At 45.1% G+C, this 14,582-nt stretch overlaps 1 protein-coding gene across 2 annotated transcripts in view; it reads right to left on the reverse strand.

Annotated features, from left to right (window-relative positions):
• Nucleotides 1-4,061: 4,061 nt before the first annotated feature.
• Nucleotides 4,062-14,582, reverse strand: part of b3glcta (beta 3-glucosyltransferase a) — a 47,282-nt gene continuing 36,761 nt past the window's right edge. For both annotated transcript variants that reach the window (XM_089014219.1, XM_089014220.1), the window contains 9 exons: nucleotides 14,076-14,212; nucleotides 13,943-14,006; nucleotides 12,924-13,055; nucleotides 12,727-12,796; nucleotides 12,405-12,518; nucleotides 8,433-8,532; nucleotides 8,113-8,232; nucleotides 5,639-5,783; nucleotides 4,062-4,763 (listed from right to left, as the gene is read on the reverse strand). In XM_089014219.1, coding sequence (XP_088870345.1) covers nucleotides 4,602-4,763; nucleotides 5,639-5,783; nucleotides 8,113-8,232; nucleotides 8,433-8,532; nucleotides 12,405-12,518; nucleotides 12,727-12,796; nucleotides 12,924-13,055; nucleotides 13,943-14,006; nucleotides 14,076-14,212 — 1,044 coding nt within the window. In that variant the 3' untranslated portion in view covers nucleotides 4,062-4,601. The remainder of the gene's footprint in view (nucleotides 4,764-5,638; nucleotides 5,784-8,112; nucleotides 8,233-8,432; nucleotides 8,533-12,404; nucleotides 12,519-12,726; nucleotides 12,797-12,923; nucleotides 13,056-13,942; nucleotides 14,007-14,075; nucleotides 14,213-14,582) is intronic.

Genomic DNA, 14,582 nt, shown 5'->3' on the forward strand with positions numbered 1-14,582 from the left:
CACAAATGATTCAAAGTGTCCCAAAACTACTTCAAAATGACCTCAGAAAGTTTCAGTTTCAGAAGGTCCCGCCCCCTTGTTCGTGACATCATGACAGGACGTCTAGCCTTGCTCCAGAATCCAAACAATGGCTTCAGAGAGTTCAGATTCTGAGAAGATGCTTTCGTGTTACTCATCCAGTTCTGAATATGACTCAAATAGTTCTGAAGAGGAAGAGGAAAGCATAAATGTTTGACATCGATGAAAGAAGTCCTTCCGTCTCATTTTGCGGCGTCTGGACTCCAATGTAGCATCTCAGAAAATGCACAAGACGGTGCCCAAGCTCCGTTGGAAATGGGCTGATTTGTCTGCTGGGATTTTGTGTCAACTAGTATCAAATAGTAGTCTTGGTGCAACACACAGCGATTCACCATCACATTATTTATGTGTTTTCCTTCTAATTTCGCCATCAACACGAAGTTTTCAGACCAAACAAAGTCCCGAAAATGCACTGTGTGTTGCTTTCTCGGTGAGGGGTGTTCCTTCAGTGACGTAGGTTGAGGACTCGTCACTAACTCAAAAACAAGACTTCCTGAAGATTCAGCGCGAGTCTTAAAACGTAAAATATAGCTATATGCAGTGTTTGAAATAGTGTCTGCTCAGATGCCCGAGGTGTGTAACTTTTACGCCAGGCGTACAACTTCCAGAACCTCTTTGCCCGGGTGGCCGACAACTTTTTCCAAAAAAAAAAACCTTTTTTTTTTTCAAATCAAATGTTTGCTTTATTCCAATTTCGAAATATTCCTTCGTTTTTATACGTGGTTAGGAATCAAGCCAAAACCGCAGCCCCAGAAGAGAGACTCAAAAGAAGTTAACAAAATGGATCACGCTCCAAAATGTAAACGTACATTAAAAGCATCGCGGCAAGATGAGTTGACGTGGCTTGAAGCAGACGACGCAACACAAACATTGCATTGTGCAACATGCCAAACAGTGGATGGACAAACGACAACTGGAGCAAAGTCATCAGCAAGGGAGATTTTCCATCAATTAAGCAAGAGAGCATTTGTGCGAGATACATCAATTAGTGTTGTTCTGTTATATATTCTCATTATCAATCCTTAAAGGACAACCGAATGAAAAATGCCAATATCCTCAGTGGGCAATAACCTAAAGGGGCAGAGCAGGTCAAAAACAAAAACAACACAAGACAGGGGAGAAAGAAAAAGCAAACAAACAAACAAGAGCACATAGCAATGGTAACATTGCCATACATGAGAGGGATCATGGAACGCATACAAAGAGCACTGAGGAAACACACCGGTCAAAGCACACGCAACTCTCCGACAGATCTTGGTACACCCAAAGGACAAAATACACCCGTAAAATAAATGCAACTCAATATATGAAATCCCACGCAAGTCGTGCAATAAATCATCCATCGGGGAGACAGGAAGGAGTTTCAATACAAGAACAAAAGAGCACAAGAAGGAGCGCGAGAAGGAGACAGCAACAATACAAACAAGAGCAATAAAAGAACAAAACACCATAAATCAGCCATCACGGACCACTGCAAAAGAGAAAATCACATCCTGGACTGGGAGAAGGCCAGAGTCATCCGCACCGAAGAAAGCAAACATCGGCGCTGGATCAGGGAGGCCATTGAAATCCGGAAGCGAGGACCAAGGACCATCAACAGGGATGAGGGAGCTTACATGCTCTCTACTACCTGGAGCAGTATCTTGGAGGGACGGACGGACGGACGGACAGCGGGGGGCGTGGCATGCCTGTCAGATCTGACAGGTAGGTCACGCCCTCATAGCAACACCAGCTGAAAATGGCGCGTCACAACAACATCCGTGACACTCTGACGAAGGCGGAAGTAGTCGCCGAAACATGTCAGCTATTTGAACACCTACAATACACTGTCTGGAAGTAAAGAATCTGCTTCAAATTAGATATCAAGTAGACAGGACGAACTTAGTACAACGATATATATATATACAGTAAAGTCTCGTTATATCGATATCGGATATATCGATAGTCCCGGTTATATCGATACTATTTCTATGCACGCACGGAGAAAATTACATGCAAACATGGTCGGATATATCGATAGTCCCGGTTATATCGATATTTTTCGGACTCCCTTGAATATCGATATAACGAGACTTTACTGTATATATATATATATATATATATATATATATATATATATATATATATATATATATATATATATATATATATATATATATATATATATATATATATATATACGGTACTGTTGCTTGACACCAATTTCAACCATGGGTAAAAATTGTGATATCCGAACAACGTACAAGGCAATCGTGGCTGTGGAGGACAATCCAACAAGGAGCAAATCCTTCATCGCGAAAGAGTTCAACGTGCCGCAGAATACTTCATCAACGTAAGTAATGTAAACGTTGCAGTTTTCGTTTTCCATACATGTATTTAATTGTGCTGTATTCAGATATATTTATCGCTTGCAACAATCACCGTTTTTCATATGTTTGTACATGCTGCCGTTTGTGGTTTCGTGTATATTGAACAACGTGAGGATTTTGCATTGGTTGCATTTTTGAAAGGAAATAGTCCTTAAAAAAGTCTGTGTAAGCTCTCAGTCGTACAGGAGTGGTCCATCGATGAGAAGCTTTCTTCAGCCGTCATCTGTACTTTTTTGAAGGTGTCGGACGTTTCGCCTCCTATCCAAGAGGTTTCATCAGCGAACTAAAGTCTTAATGGTCGTATCGGCCCTATTTATATATCCCTAATGAAGAGATGGAGAAACAGGCCCTCACATCCTTCCCGGGGACAAAACCTAGACACTGGTTTAGACATGTTGACGATACTTTTGTCATAATTAAAAAACAAGGAATTCAATCCTTCACAGATCACCTCAACTCTGTAGACATCAACATTAAATTTACTCGTGAGGACATTAAAGAGAACCAACTAGCCTTCTTGGATTGTAAAGTAATTATAAAAGAGGACAGAGCGCTAAAAACACAAGTCTTTAGGAAGGCTACGCACACTGACCAATACTTACTTTTCGATTCTAACCACCCTTTACAACACCAACTAGGAGTTATCAGACCCCTCCAGCATAGGGCTAAACTAATACCAACTAGCATTGAAGGTAGAGAAAAGGAGTGAAAAGATATGTTGAGCACTCACTAACTGTGGGTACCCTCAGTGGTCATTCAACAAATGTCAGAAAGAAAGAATAGGGAATGAAACCAATGATTCTCATGATACAAAAAGGAGAGGAGTAGCAGTACCTTACATTGCAGGAGTTTCGGAAAAATTACAAAGAGTCCTTTGGCAACACAAAATTCCTACTTATTTCAAACCGATAAACACGTTAAGGCAAAAATTAGTGCATCCAAAAGATAGGCTGCCAAATGAAAAACAAAGTAATGTAGTTTATTCCATAGATTGTAAGAATGAAAATTGTAAAGAGCAGTACATTGGGGAGACTAAACAATTTCTCAAAAAAAAAGACTTTATCAACATCGCAGGGATAATATAAGTGGGCCTCAATCGGCAGTACATTTGCACCTAAAAGCTAGCAACCACTCATTTGACGACAATGAGGTTAAAATCTTAGCGAAAGAACGTAGATGATTTGAAAGGGGGGTAAAAGAAGCGATCCTTATAAAAACACCCCACCGGTCTGGTGGGGTGAGGTTCAATTTGGATCGTTCATACAATAGCCTGCTTAAGCAAAACAGGTTAGGCAACATTCGTAATGCTGATGAGGTGATACCGGAGGGAGTGGGGCAAACAGGCCAGTCGTTAGTCAGGAATGTAGAAACAATCAGTGGGGCCGCAGGGAGTGGTCCTCTGCTCCCCCCAACCTGAGAGTAGGGACCTATCATAGCTGTGTCCGTCGCCGCCATGGCTGGACATTAGGGATTTATAAATAGGGCCGATAAGACCGGTCAGACTTTAGTTCGTTGACGAAGCCTCTTGGATAGGAGGCGAAACGTCCGAAACCTTCAAAAAAGTACAGATGACGGCTGAAGAAAACTTCTCATCATTAAAAAAGTGTAAAGACATTTTTATTTTATGCACAAGTTTATTTTTCACTTCCCAACTGTACAAAAAGCATGCTAGATACACAATCCATGAACCCAATGACAAAATGACATGCCATATCAAAGATCCCCCATTTACGTATGGGCGCCCGCTCCCTTCTAATGTAGTTCGGCGCAGGACGGATATATCGATAGTCCGGTTATATCGACATTTTTTCCGACTTCCAAGAATATCGATATAACGAGACTTTACTGTAACTAAAATGGGCAATTTTTACCCGACAACGCTTACGCACATATCAAAGCCCCACGTATGCATTCAAATAGCTCACATCAAGTCAAACGGGATTCAAAAGCTCATTGTTAAAAATGTACACTTTTATTGAAAAATAGATTTGACAGTATGAGTGGCATCTTGTAAATTCATCGAGGGAGCGTCATACATAAGATCGAGCCACGCGCTGTGTATTTTATATCCTGACAAGTCGATTGTGTCGTTGCTTTGCTTGAACAAAACGTGGCTGCTCACATCCACGTTCGTCTGATGTTCAGGTTTGGATTTCACAGCTCCGTCTTGGTGCTTTCATTATCAGGCGTGCTTTTACGATGGCCGTCCCGCAGCCATTTGTTAAAAACGACCACAGGGTCGATGTTCCAGTGTTTGTGGAAAGAAATGGGCACCTGGTGGGCAAGCAAGTCTGCCGAGTAGTCCTCTGGGCGGGCCTGGAAGGGAAGTGTTATCATTGCAAACTCCACTGCGATGCCACACAAAAGAAAACTATTTTGTGAAGATTGATCATTGCAGTAGTCTGCTGGAGGAATACAAAAAAAAAAAAAAAAGCTAAAAGAAGCAAAGTACTTTTATGATGATGTGGAGGTCAGAAGGCGCCGTTATTTCGTTCTTTCTTTCTTTCTTTCTTTCTTTATGTTTTGAAGCATTTTCAAAGCCATTTTTCACAAATGCAAACATTCCATGTGCAATACAAGTGTTAGCATTTGCTTATTCATTCTTTAATTTAGTGGTTCCGGTGAAGGGAATGTTCAGGTCATTATTAATGAAGCAGGAACAACAACAACAACAACAATAATAATAATAATAATAATAATTATCCATTTATAAGCGCCTTTCAATCTAAAGTAAAAACAAAACAATTCTTTAATTTAGGGACGGTACAAATTGTGACTGGCCACCCCGAGGGGCGGGCAGGGGGGAAGAGAAAGGTGGGGCTTGTTGGGTGAGCTTTTCGAAAGACGGACAGGATGTAACGTCATGTAAAGGCGCCCGGGCAGAATGTGAAATGACAGGAAGTCCAAGAAAATAAAACGATGTGAAAGGAAGTCAAAAAGATGTTTAAAATGTGTTTGTATGGTGAATTGCCTCAACGGGGACTGCAGGTAAAAGTATTCTTTGGAAAGAATTGTTGACAGTTCTTACAAACTAAAAAGTAAATTAAGAGTTAAACGCGAGAATAGATTGAATGTTCGCTGCTGGAGGGAAAAAAAACGTTGAAATGCAAACGAGGGAACCAGCAGAATCCCTCGTCTCATTCCCAAATCACAGCATGGACAGATTGTGAGCGGATATGAAGAGTGGTCACCTGATGGAAAAGTGGACTGTGGGTGGCGGGGATACCCAGAGCGTTGAGGCACATTCCAAGCACCATGTCGTCCGGAGCATCGTTGCTGTAACACTTGCAGCCACTTTGCAGGAGGCGCGCCACTGCCTCGCGACTGAACACCATGCTGCAGACACATGCGCAAGGACAACATTAACCGCTCGTGCAAAATGGAAGCCTATCAACTACTTTTCAGGGATGGGAATGACAAATCGGAAAAAAAGGTGGGGTGGGGGGGGCACACGGATATACAGTATATATACTATATATATATATATATATATATTCTCGGGAGTATATATATATATATATATGTTTGCATATATAGAAATATATCGATATAACCGGGACTATATATATATATCGATATAACGAGACTTTACTGTATATATATGCAGAGCCATCAGGATCGATGGCGATCCTGATGGCTCTGCAGGTGAGGCAAGTGCTGTAAATGTCCTGAAGGGGGGGGGGGGGGGGGGGGATGATCTTCTCAGCTGTCCTCACGATGCGCTGCAGAGTCTTACGGCAGGACACGGTGCAGGCGCCGTACCACACGGTGATACAGCTGGTCAGGATGCTCTCGATGGTACCGCGGTAGAAGGAGGTCGTGATGGGGGTCGGGGCTTCAACTCTTTTAAGCTTGCGGAGGAAGTTACTAGTGCAGCGTGTTCTACCGGAAACAAATTCCTTGTGTGTTCTACATACTTGGCAATAAAGATGATTCTGATTCTGATTCTGATTCTGATTCTGATTCTGAAGTACATGCGCTGGTGGATCTCTTGGCCAGTGATGCCGTGTTGTGGCTCCAGGACAGGTCTTCGGATATGTGCACTTCCAGGAACTTGGTGCTGCTCACTCTCTCCACTGCAGCACCGTCAATGGTTAGTGGAGCATGCTGGGGGCGCACTCTCCTAAAGTCCTCAACAATCTCCTTCGTCTTCTCCACATTCAGACGGAGATTGTTGTCCTTGCACCACGTGGCCAGGCGGCTGACCTCGTCCCTGTAGGCTGTCTCCTCGTCGTTGTTGATGAGGCACACAACAGTCGTGTCATCCGCAAACTTTATGAAGAGGGTGGAGCTGGGTGATGATGGTGAGCAGTCGTGCGTGAGCAGAGTGAAGAGGAGGGGGCTCAGCACACACCCCTGGGGGGCCCCTGTGTTCAGCGTGATGGTGCTGGAAGTGTTGTCGCCAACTCTGACTGCCTGCGGTCTCCCCGTCAGGAAGTCCAGCAGCCAGTTGCACAGGGAGGTGCTGATCCCCAGTTTGCTCAGTTTGTTGATGAGCTGTTGGGGGATGATTGTGTTGAATGCTGAGCTGAAGTCGATGAGCAGCATTCTGATGTAGGAGTCTCTGGTGTCCAGGTGGGTGAGCGCTGTGTGGAGAGCAGTGGAGATGGCATCATCGGTAGAGCGGTTGGGCCGATATGAAATCTGGAAAGGGTCATGGTTGGGAGGGAGGGCAGCCTTGATGTGGTTCAAAGCGAGCCGCTCGAAGCACTTCATGAGGATGGGAGTGAGTGCGACCGGGCGGTAGTCATTGTGGCAGGTGGGGGACGACTTCTTCGGGACTGGGATAATGGTGGTGGCTTTGAGGCACGTGGGTGCCTCACAAAGGTAAATAAAACTTTATTTTACAGTCCAGTTTATTTCTTTAATTACAGTCCTTATGGAAAAATCCACACGGCTTCCCCACACATGCGAGCCGTCCCCCCCCAAAAAAACTGTCCAAAAATGGCTCTCCCTGCTAACGGAGAAGCCAGAAGAGGTCACCTGTCTCAAAGAGAGATCGATATTGTCACGTTCGGATTGACAGCTGGGGGCGGGGCCACGCCTCCCACCGTCCTTCTTCAGGACAGCGAGTACGAAAACGGTACGCTGTCAACTTGTATTTGTACTTTGTATTACCCTGGAATTTGTCTTCGGCGCTCGGTCCGAACCCCCCCCCCCTCACATCCCGTAATCCTTTTGGGATTGTTCTGTTCCTGCACCACCGTGTGCGAGTTGCTTCTCGCCATTGTCGGGGTTCCCATTGCCCCACCCCACTCGTCGTTTTTTGTATTCTTGTCGTGGTCCTCTTTTTAGGACCAGTGCTTTGTGTTGTAGCTTAATAAATCATCATGCACGGACCTGTGTCTCTGTGGGAAATCCGTTGATTGGCAGAGGATTCTCATCCCTGAGTTTTGGTTCCAAAATGTTCCATTTTCCCTGCGGGACCAAATTGTCCCGCTTTAATCCAAATGTCAAAATCCTCTGAAGTGGAGTGTAGCTGCTTATGCTCAATCGAACTCGAGAGTGGTTGCTCACATTTCAATCTGCACCGAAGGCGAAAAAGCTTAGCCCGCAAAAACGACAATTCCCGCCGGCTGTAGCGAGCACAAGCGGTTTATGTCAAAATCACAGATAACGGGATTTGTGTGGTATATCCGCCGTGCGTCTAGCGGTTCAAACTCACCCGCCACCTCCTGTCACATAGCTGTAGCCTCCCTGGCTGAGGCCATAGCCGTAGCGCTCGCCCAGATACACAGCTTCTGACGCTCGGTAGCAGCTCAGCAATGATCGCAGTCTGGGGAGGCTGAGGCAAACACACGCACGTACGTCCACAAGTGTGGCAATAATTTCCTCCGGCTGCATCGCACATGTCCCACATTCGACGCCAAGAAGCAACTTGACGGGCATCGGGTGACAGCAGAGGGACGTGAAAGAGCTTCCCCCTCCGCATCACGTCTGAGCATCGGCCACAGCGATGACGGCGGTGGAGTTTGGTGGGCAAACCTGATCAGCGTGTCATCGTCCACGACAAGGAGCCACTCTGCGTCGGGGACGTCGCCGCTGACGAATCTCTTGAGGATGGCGAAGGTTTTGCCGCAATGGCCTGCAAAGGCAAGACAGTGTTTTTTGCAGATGATTTTATTTTGAAAGGAGCAACGCTGGCATGGTTTCCAACACCCGCCTCACCCGCAGAGCCATCAGGATCGCTGGCAATCCCACCCACCGCCTCTTCTGCCTGCTGCCATCGGGTAAGAGACTGCGGAGTCTCCGAGCCAAGACCAGCAGGCTCAAGGACAGTTTCTACCACCAGGCAGTCCGGAGACTCAACTCCCTCCCAGCTCTGCCCCCCCTGCTCCTTCCTACTGCCACACTCACCGAATTCTGAGTACACGCTACACGCTGTACTATCAACCTGAACTCTATTTTTTTTCTGCAACACCTCACTTCAACCTTTTTGTTGTTGTTTTTGCATGACTACACTACCTCACTTTACATTCACAAATTACATGTAGTGTCTGTTGTCAACTGTCCTTCTTTTTTAGCCACATTCTAAGTGCCTTGCACGCTGGGTCCGAGAGGACATTAATTTCATCTGTGCTGTATGTCATGTCATTAGCATATTTAACAATAAGGCTGACTTTGACTTTTGACACAAGAACAATGGCGCAAAGGGAATCAAAACTCCTCTCATCCTCTTCACGCGATTGCTCAGTAGTCTGAGAACCATTTAAGGACTGGAGAGGGAGACATTTGGAACCAAACAAGGGCTACTTCAGGATCCCGTGTACCTGGACTGGACTATGGCTGACCTTTGAGGTTTCACGGCAACTAATTGTTGGAATGGACTGACAGGTACAATCAAAGCGGACCCGGTTGAAGGTTGACAGATTCTGCCTATAGAGGAGGAAAAGGTTTTTGTTGAACACGCAGGCCGGCGGCAGAGCTGACTGACACACAAAGAGCAGAATTGGGAAGTATGAGCACAGCAACGTAGTCATCGTCGAGGCGCTGACGGAAAACCTCCAGGGGCCGACAACACACACAATGCAAGAGAGGAGGCCTCGCTCCATTATTTATGCCTCGGCAAAAGGTGGTGTTTCTGTGTGTGAACGTGGGTGTGTTTGTTACCCAATACAGCACAGGTGCCAAAGTCAAGGCCCGGGGGCCAAATCTAGCCCGCCATATCATTTTATTCGGCCCCCGAAAGCAATTTAAGCATGTCAGGATCCATGATGCTTGCTAAAATCTGAACCAAAATTTCTAATTGTAGACCACGTAACATATGTTTGACTTCAAATTTGAAAACTAGTTCTTCATTAATTTGTTGTACGCTCTATATGTAATATGTAACATTCCAAAGGCTTCTCCAAATTCATAACGGCCCCCAAGAGGAAACCGTAACTACAATGTGGCCCGCGGAAAAATAGTAATAATACTACTACTAATAATAATAAATTTCAATTCCAAGCGCCTTTCAAAACACTCAAGGTCACATTACAGTCACAGGATCAGTTTTTCTGTGGGTGAGCAGCGGCAGCCACACGCGCCAGCCGGGAATAACTCAAATAGATCAAGTTAGCTAGCTATCTAATAGATAACTAATAGCTAGCTAGCTAGTTAGACAGCTAATAGATGGGAAATAGATAGCAAATAGATAGCTAGCTAGGTAGCCAGCAACGGTGACCCCGTTCAACTGGGAATAACTCAAATAGATCAAGTTAGCTAGCTAGCTAATAGATGACTAATAGATAGCTATCTAGCTAGTTAGCCAGCTAATATATAGCAAAACTAGATAGCTGGCTAGCTAGCCAGCAACGGTGACCCCGTTCAACCGGGAATAAATCAAATAGACCAAGTTAGCTAGCTAGGTAATAGATAACTAATAGATAGCTAGCTAGCTAGACAGCTAATAGATAGCAAATAGATAGCTAGCTAGCTAGCTAGGAAGCCAGCAACGGTGACTCGCATGATCAAGTTCCAGTGTTAGATGCTTCGTAGGGGGGCCAAATGAATACCAAGTCAAAACTTGTTTTAAAAGGGCAAACAAAGGGCCAAATGAGAACACGTTAGGCCGCGGGTTACAACCAGACCAAATCAGGACAAAGTGAGAATGGGTTAAGACACAACTGCAGATGAATTCAGGACATGAATCAACTCTCCCAAACCCTTGAAAGTGGCCGTATCAACCCATTAAGATGAGACCCCGAAGGTCTTGGGCAGCCTTTCAGTTGCCGCTAGCGATCCGCCGTCTGGAATAATTTACCCCCGAGTGGTCGGTAGCCTCTGCTAAAGCGCTAGAGCCAGAGAGAAAAGTGCCGGGAATGCCGTGAAACTCAGTAACTTGACACACGTGACACAGCAAAAATGGGATCTTTTGGACAAGCGGCCAAGTGGCGTTACCATCAGTGAAGCTCATCTTGAGCAACCGCGAGGTGATACTCCAAATAAGTAAAAAAAAAAAAAAAAAATCAGCAAAAAATTGAGCTGCGAATTGGGCATCTTCAGAAAGTCCCGCCCCAGTTCGTAACGTCTTGCATTGCTGGAGAATCAAAACAATGGCTTCAGATTGGGAGAAGATGTTTTCTTGTTACTCATCCAGTTATGAATATGATTCAAATAGTTCTGAAGAGGAAAGCATACAATCGATTAAAGAATTTATTCTGTGCCATTTTGAGGCAACATTGAGGGGAAATGTCTCACCCAAAAAGAGGCAGAAAATGGCCACGAGCTCCTGTGAGGAATGAATCAGCCCGTTTCCACAGGCTGATAAATTCCTTACATGGAGCTTGGACGCCCTCTTCTGGCTCTTTCTGGTGCAACACGAGGTTTTCAGACCAAACAAGCATTGACGTGATGGAAGGACGGCTACGATGTGTCCTTTTTTCGGTCAGGGGCCTTTCTTCAGCGACGTCACGTACGGACTCGTCACCAACTCAAAAACAAGACTTCCGGAATATTCAGCACGAGTCTTAAAACGTAAAATATAGCTATATGCGGTGGAATCTTATTGAAATACGCTCAGTAGAAGTCATTTGAAGCCATTTTACAAATTATGGACACAAGTGGACAACCGGAGACGTCGGTTGTCCTTTAAAGCTATCCATAACCTTGCTCCCCCCATTCCTACATGAGCTTTTTCAAATTTCCCTCAGATCCTCTTCCTCCCTCCACCTCTGTGTGCCCCCCCCCTGCCCGTCTCAGCACGATGGGGGACAGAGCTTTCAGATGCTCTGCCCCCAAACTCTGGAACTCACTTCCTCCCAACATTCGTAATATTGATTCTCTTCCAACCTTTAAATCCCATCTCAAAAGCCACACATTTAAAATGGCATTTTCTGTGTAGCGCTATCTCTTGTTTCTATTTATAATTGTATTTTATTTATTGTATTCTATTTATAATTGTATCTGCGCTTGTCTGTGACTGTTAAGTGTCCTTAAGAGCTTTGAAAGGCGCTTGAAGTAAAATGTATTATTATTATTATTATTATTATAAAGCAAAGATTTTGTGGGAAAGAGTAAAACAATTATTGATGCTAAAAGAAAAACAAAGTAATATTTCACAAACTCTGAAGAGAAAAAAAGTATTCATTGTCCCCCAAAACGTTTTCATTTGTCAAAAATACAAATAATAAAAACACTGTTAGATAAATAAATGAATAAACAAAGACATAAATAAATAACTAAAGCTACTCCCCTAAAAAGAAAGCAACGTATGCTCCGCCTTCCTACAAGGAAAAGAAGATATTCATGGTCCTAAAAAGAAAAACTATCCTTGTCATCCTGTAATCTCCGAACCAAAGATTTCAGTTGGACGTGATCAACATCCATCTCTGACTTCATTTCCAACAAATGAAGTCCCTGCTGAGCGAATTTTGAACCAACCACAAAACCACAGTTTCAGCCTCGCGAGCGAACAGAGCGAACTTGTTCGCCCAAAGGTACCCGAGGGAAGCTTTTCCGTTTGACGGCGCTCACCTCTTTCCGTGTTGGGGATTCCCAGATCCACGGTGGGTATTGAACCGTCGGCGTGGTCGCTGTAGTACTCCAGATAGACGGCGTCGCTCTCCCAAGTTTTCTTGATGACGGGAACTGCGTGGTGAGAAAGCGCCATAAAGCAGCCCAGCGCCACTCAAACGGCGCGACATTTGGAGCAAAATCGACGTGACATTTCCAGCCGAGTCCGTCCGTCCGCGGCTGGAAATCAAATCTTTTACGGCACTGGCAATCAAACCCAGGCGGAACATGGCGGCGCCACAAAACCCCTGGGATGTGGCAGGGCGCCACAAAAGACGCTCACCTCTTTTACCGTGAAACTTCTTGCAGGTTTTCACGGCCACAAAGATGTTGTCCCGATCGACCGGCTCTCCCTTTTTCGTAAAAACAAAAAAAAACAAAAAGGACGGAAGTTTAGCCGCACGTTGTTTGTTGAGAAAAAGCCTCAAAAGGCGCAACCTGTGCAGATTTTGGGCTCGGCCGGCGGAAGCAGATACTCACACAGGGCGGGGGGTCGGGGTGGAGCGCGGTGGCACACGGCTCGGCCCTCGGGGAATCTTGGGGCTCCGTGCACAGCTCGGCCAGGGCGGTCAGATGGGGACCCTTGCCGTTTTCCCAAATATACAAGGCCACCTGCAGGATCCGTTTGCGCAATTAAGCCCTTACCGGCCAGTGTTCATTTCTTTGGCCGTCCCAACGGTGTTTCCGTCGTCTGAAACGTCTGTCCGGATGCCCGGGGCGTGCAACTTTTACGTCGGGCGTTCAACTTACAGAACGTCCCCGCCCGGGCGGCCGACAACTTTTTCAAGGAAAAAAAAAAAACAAACGAAAGATTTTTTTCCAAATCAAACGTTTGCTTTAGTCCGATTTCGAAATCCTCGTTCGGTTTGGAAGTTTCGGAATTTCAGTTCGTTTGGCAATTTGCATACTAGGCAGCCAATCAGAAGCCTGCATCGAATAACTTTGTGCTTCCGGGTGCATTTGCATATCATTTTCCAAAGTAGACGTACTGAGAACGCAAGAAAAATGGATACGTGGTGAGAAATCAAGCCAAAACCTCAGCCCTAGAAGAAAGATTCAAAAGAAGCTAACCAAATTTATGACGCTAAAAAACATAAACGTACATTATGACGCATGATGGTGGAAAGAGGAGTGCACGTGGCTTGTAGCAGATGACGCGACACAAACATTGCATTGTGCAACATGCCAAACAGTGGATGGAAAAACGACAACTGGAGCAACATCAGCAGCAAGGCAGATTTACGATAAACTAAGCAAGGCAGCATTTGTGCGAGGTACATCAATTATGTACTACATTTTAAAGTGTTGTTCTGTTATATATTGTGATTAGCAATCCTTAATAATTTGTTTTGCGATTAGTCGTCTTATTGTGAAGAATGGGGCAGGCAACTTCATGGCTGGAAAAGTTGTCCGCTAATTTTGTGCCATGAGTTTCAGACACTGTTGTAAAGCTGATTTAGGCTGAGAGAACACGCCCGCGGACGCAACGGGGTACGCACCTCGTGTTTCAGATCGATGGTGAAGTCTGATTTCAGCGGATCCTCTTGGACTTTGTTGGCCAGTCTTAAAAAAAAACCGAAATGACGACCTGACAGCAAATCTTCAAACAAAACTCTGAATGAACTCACTGACCGGACCACCAGCGGGATGCTTAAAGCCCACGCGGCGGAGAAGTCGGGATATTGAAAGGCGGAAGGGTTGTCGGAAAAGGCGTAGTGATGGATGATGGTCGACTCGTCGTCGTGGAGTGGCTTCCCTAGGAACCATTCCTGGTGAAAAGTGTTGCATCAATCCTCCAAATACTGCGCAAGGCGGATAGGAAAATAAAAATAGCGCACTGTCCTCCTTTGACTCTTTGCGTGTGAATGACAATTTTTGAATCATGTTAATTTTTGTATATGTTGCTACGTTTGCTAACTACAAAGCTAGCGGCGACTTAGCTAATGAACTGAATGTTGACGGAAGCGCGGTGACGGTATTGATCTGCTCGTCTGAGAGTCGACAGATAATATGGCGGTGATGTTTGAAAAGGTCACAATGGGTTGGAAATGTGGCCTTCGCAGGCAAAAACTCTAATGTAATCAAAGTGAGTGTGACTTAAAAGTTTTCCGAGGATCAACATTCGACCCACATTGGCGG

This window comes from Hippocampus bargibanti, linkage group LG14, assembly GCF_051943395.1.
Source record: "Hippocampus bargibanti isolate YZ-2025 linkage group LG14, ASM5194339v1, whole genome shotgun sequence".
In the NCBI taxonomy this organism is placed as follows: Eukaryota; Metazoa; Chordata; class Actinopteri; order Syngnathiformes; family Syngnathidae; genus Hippocampus; species Hippocampus bargibanti.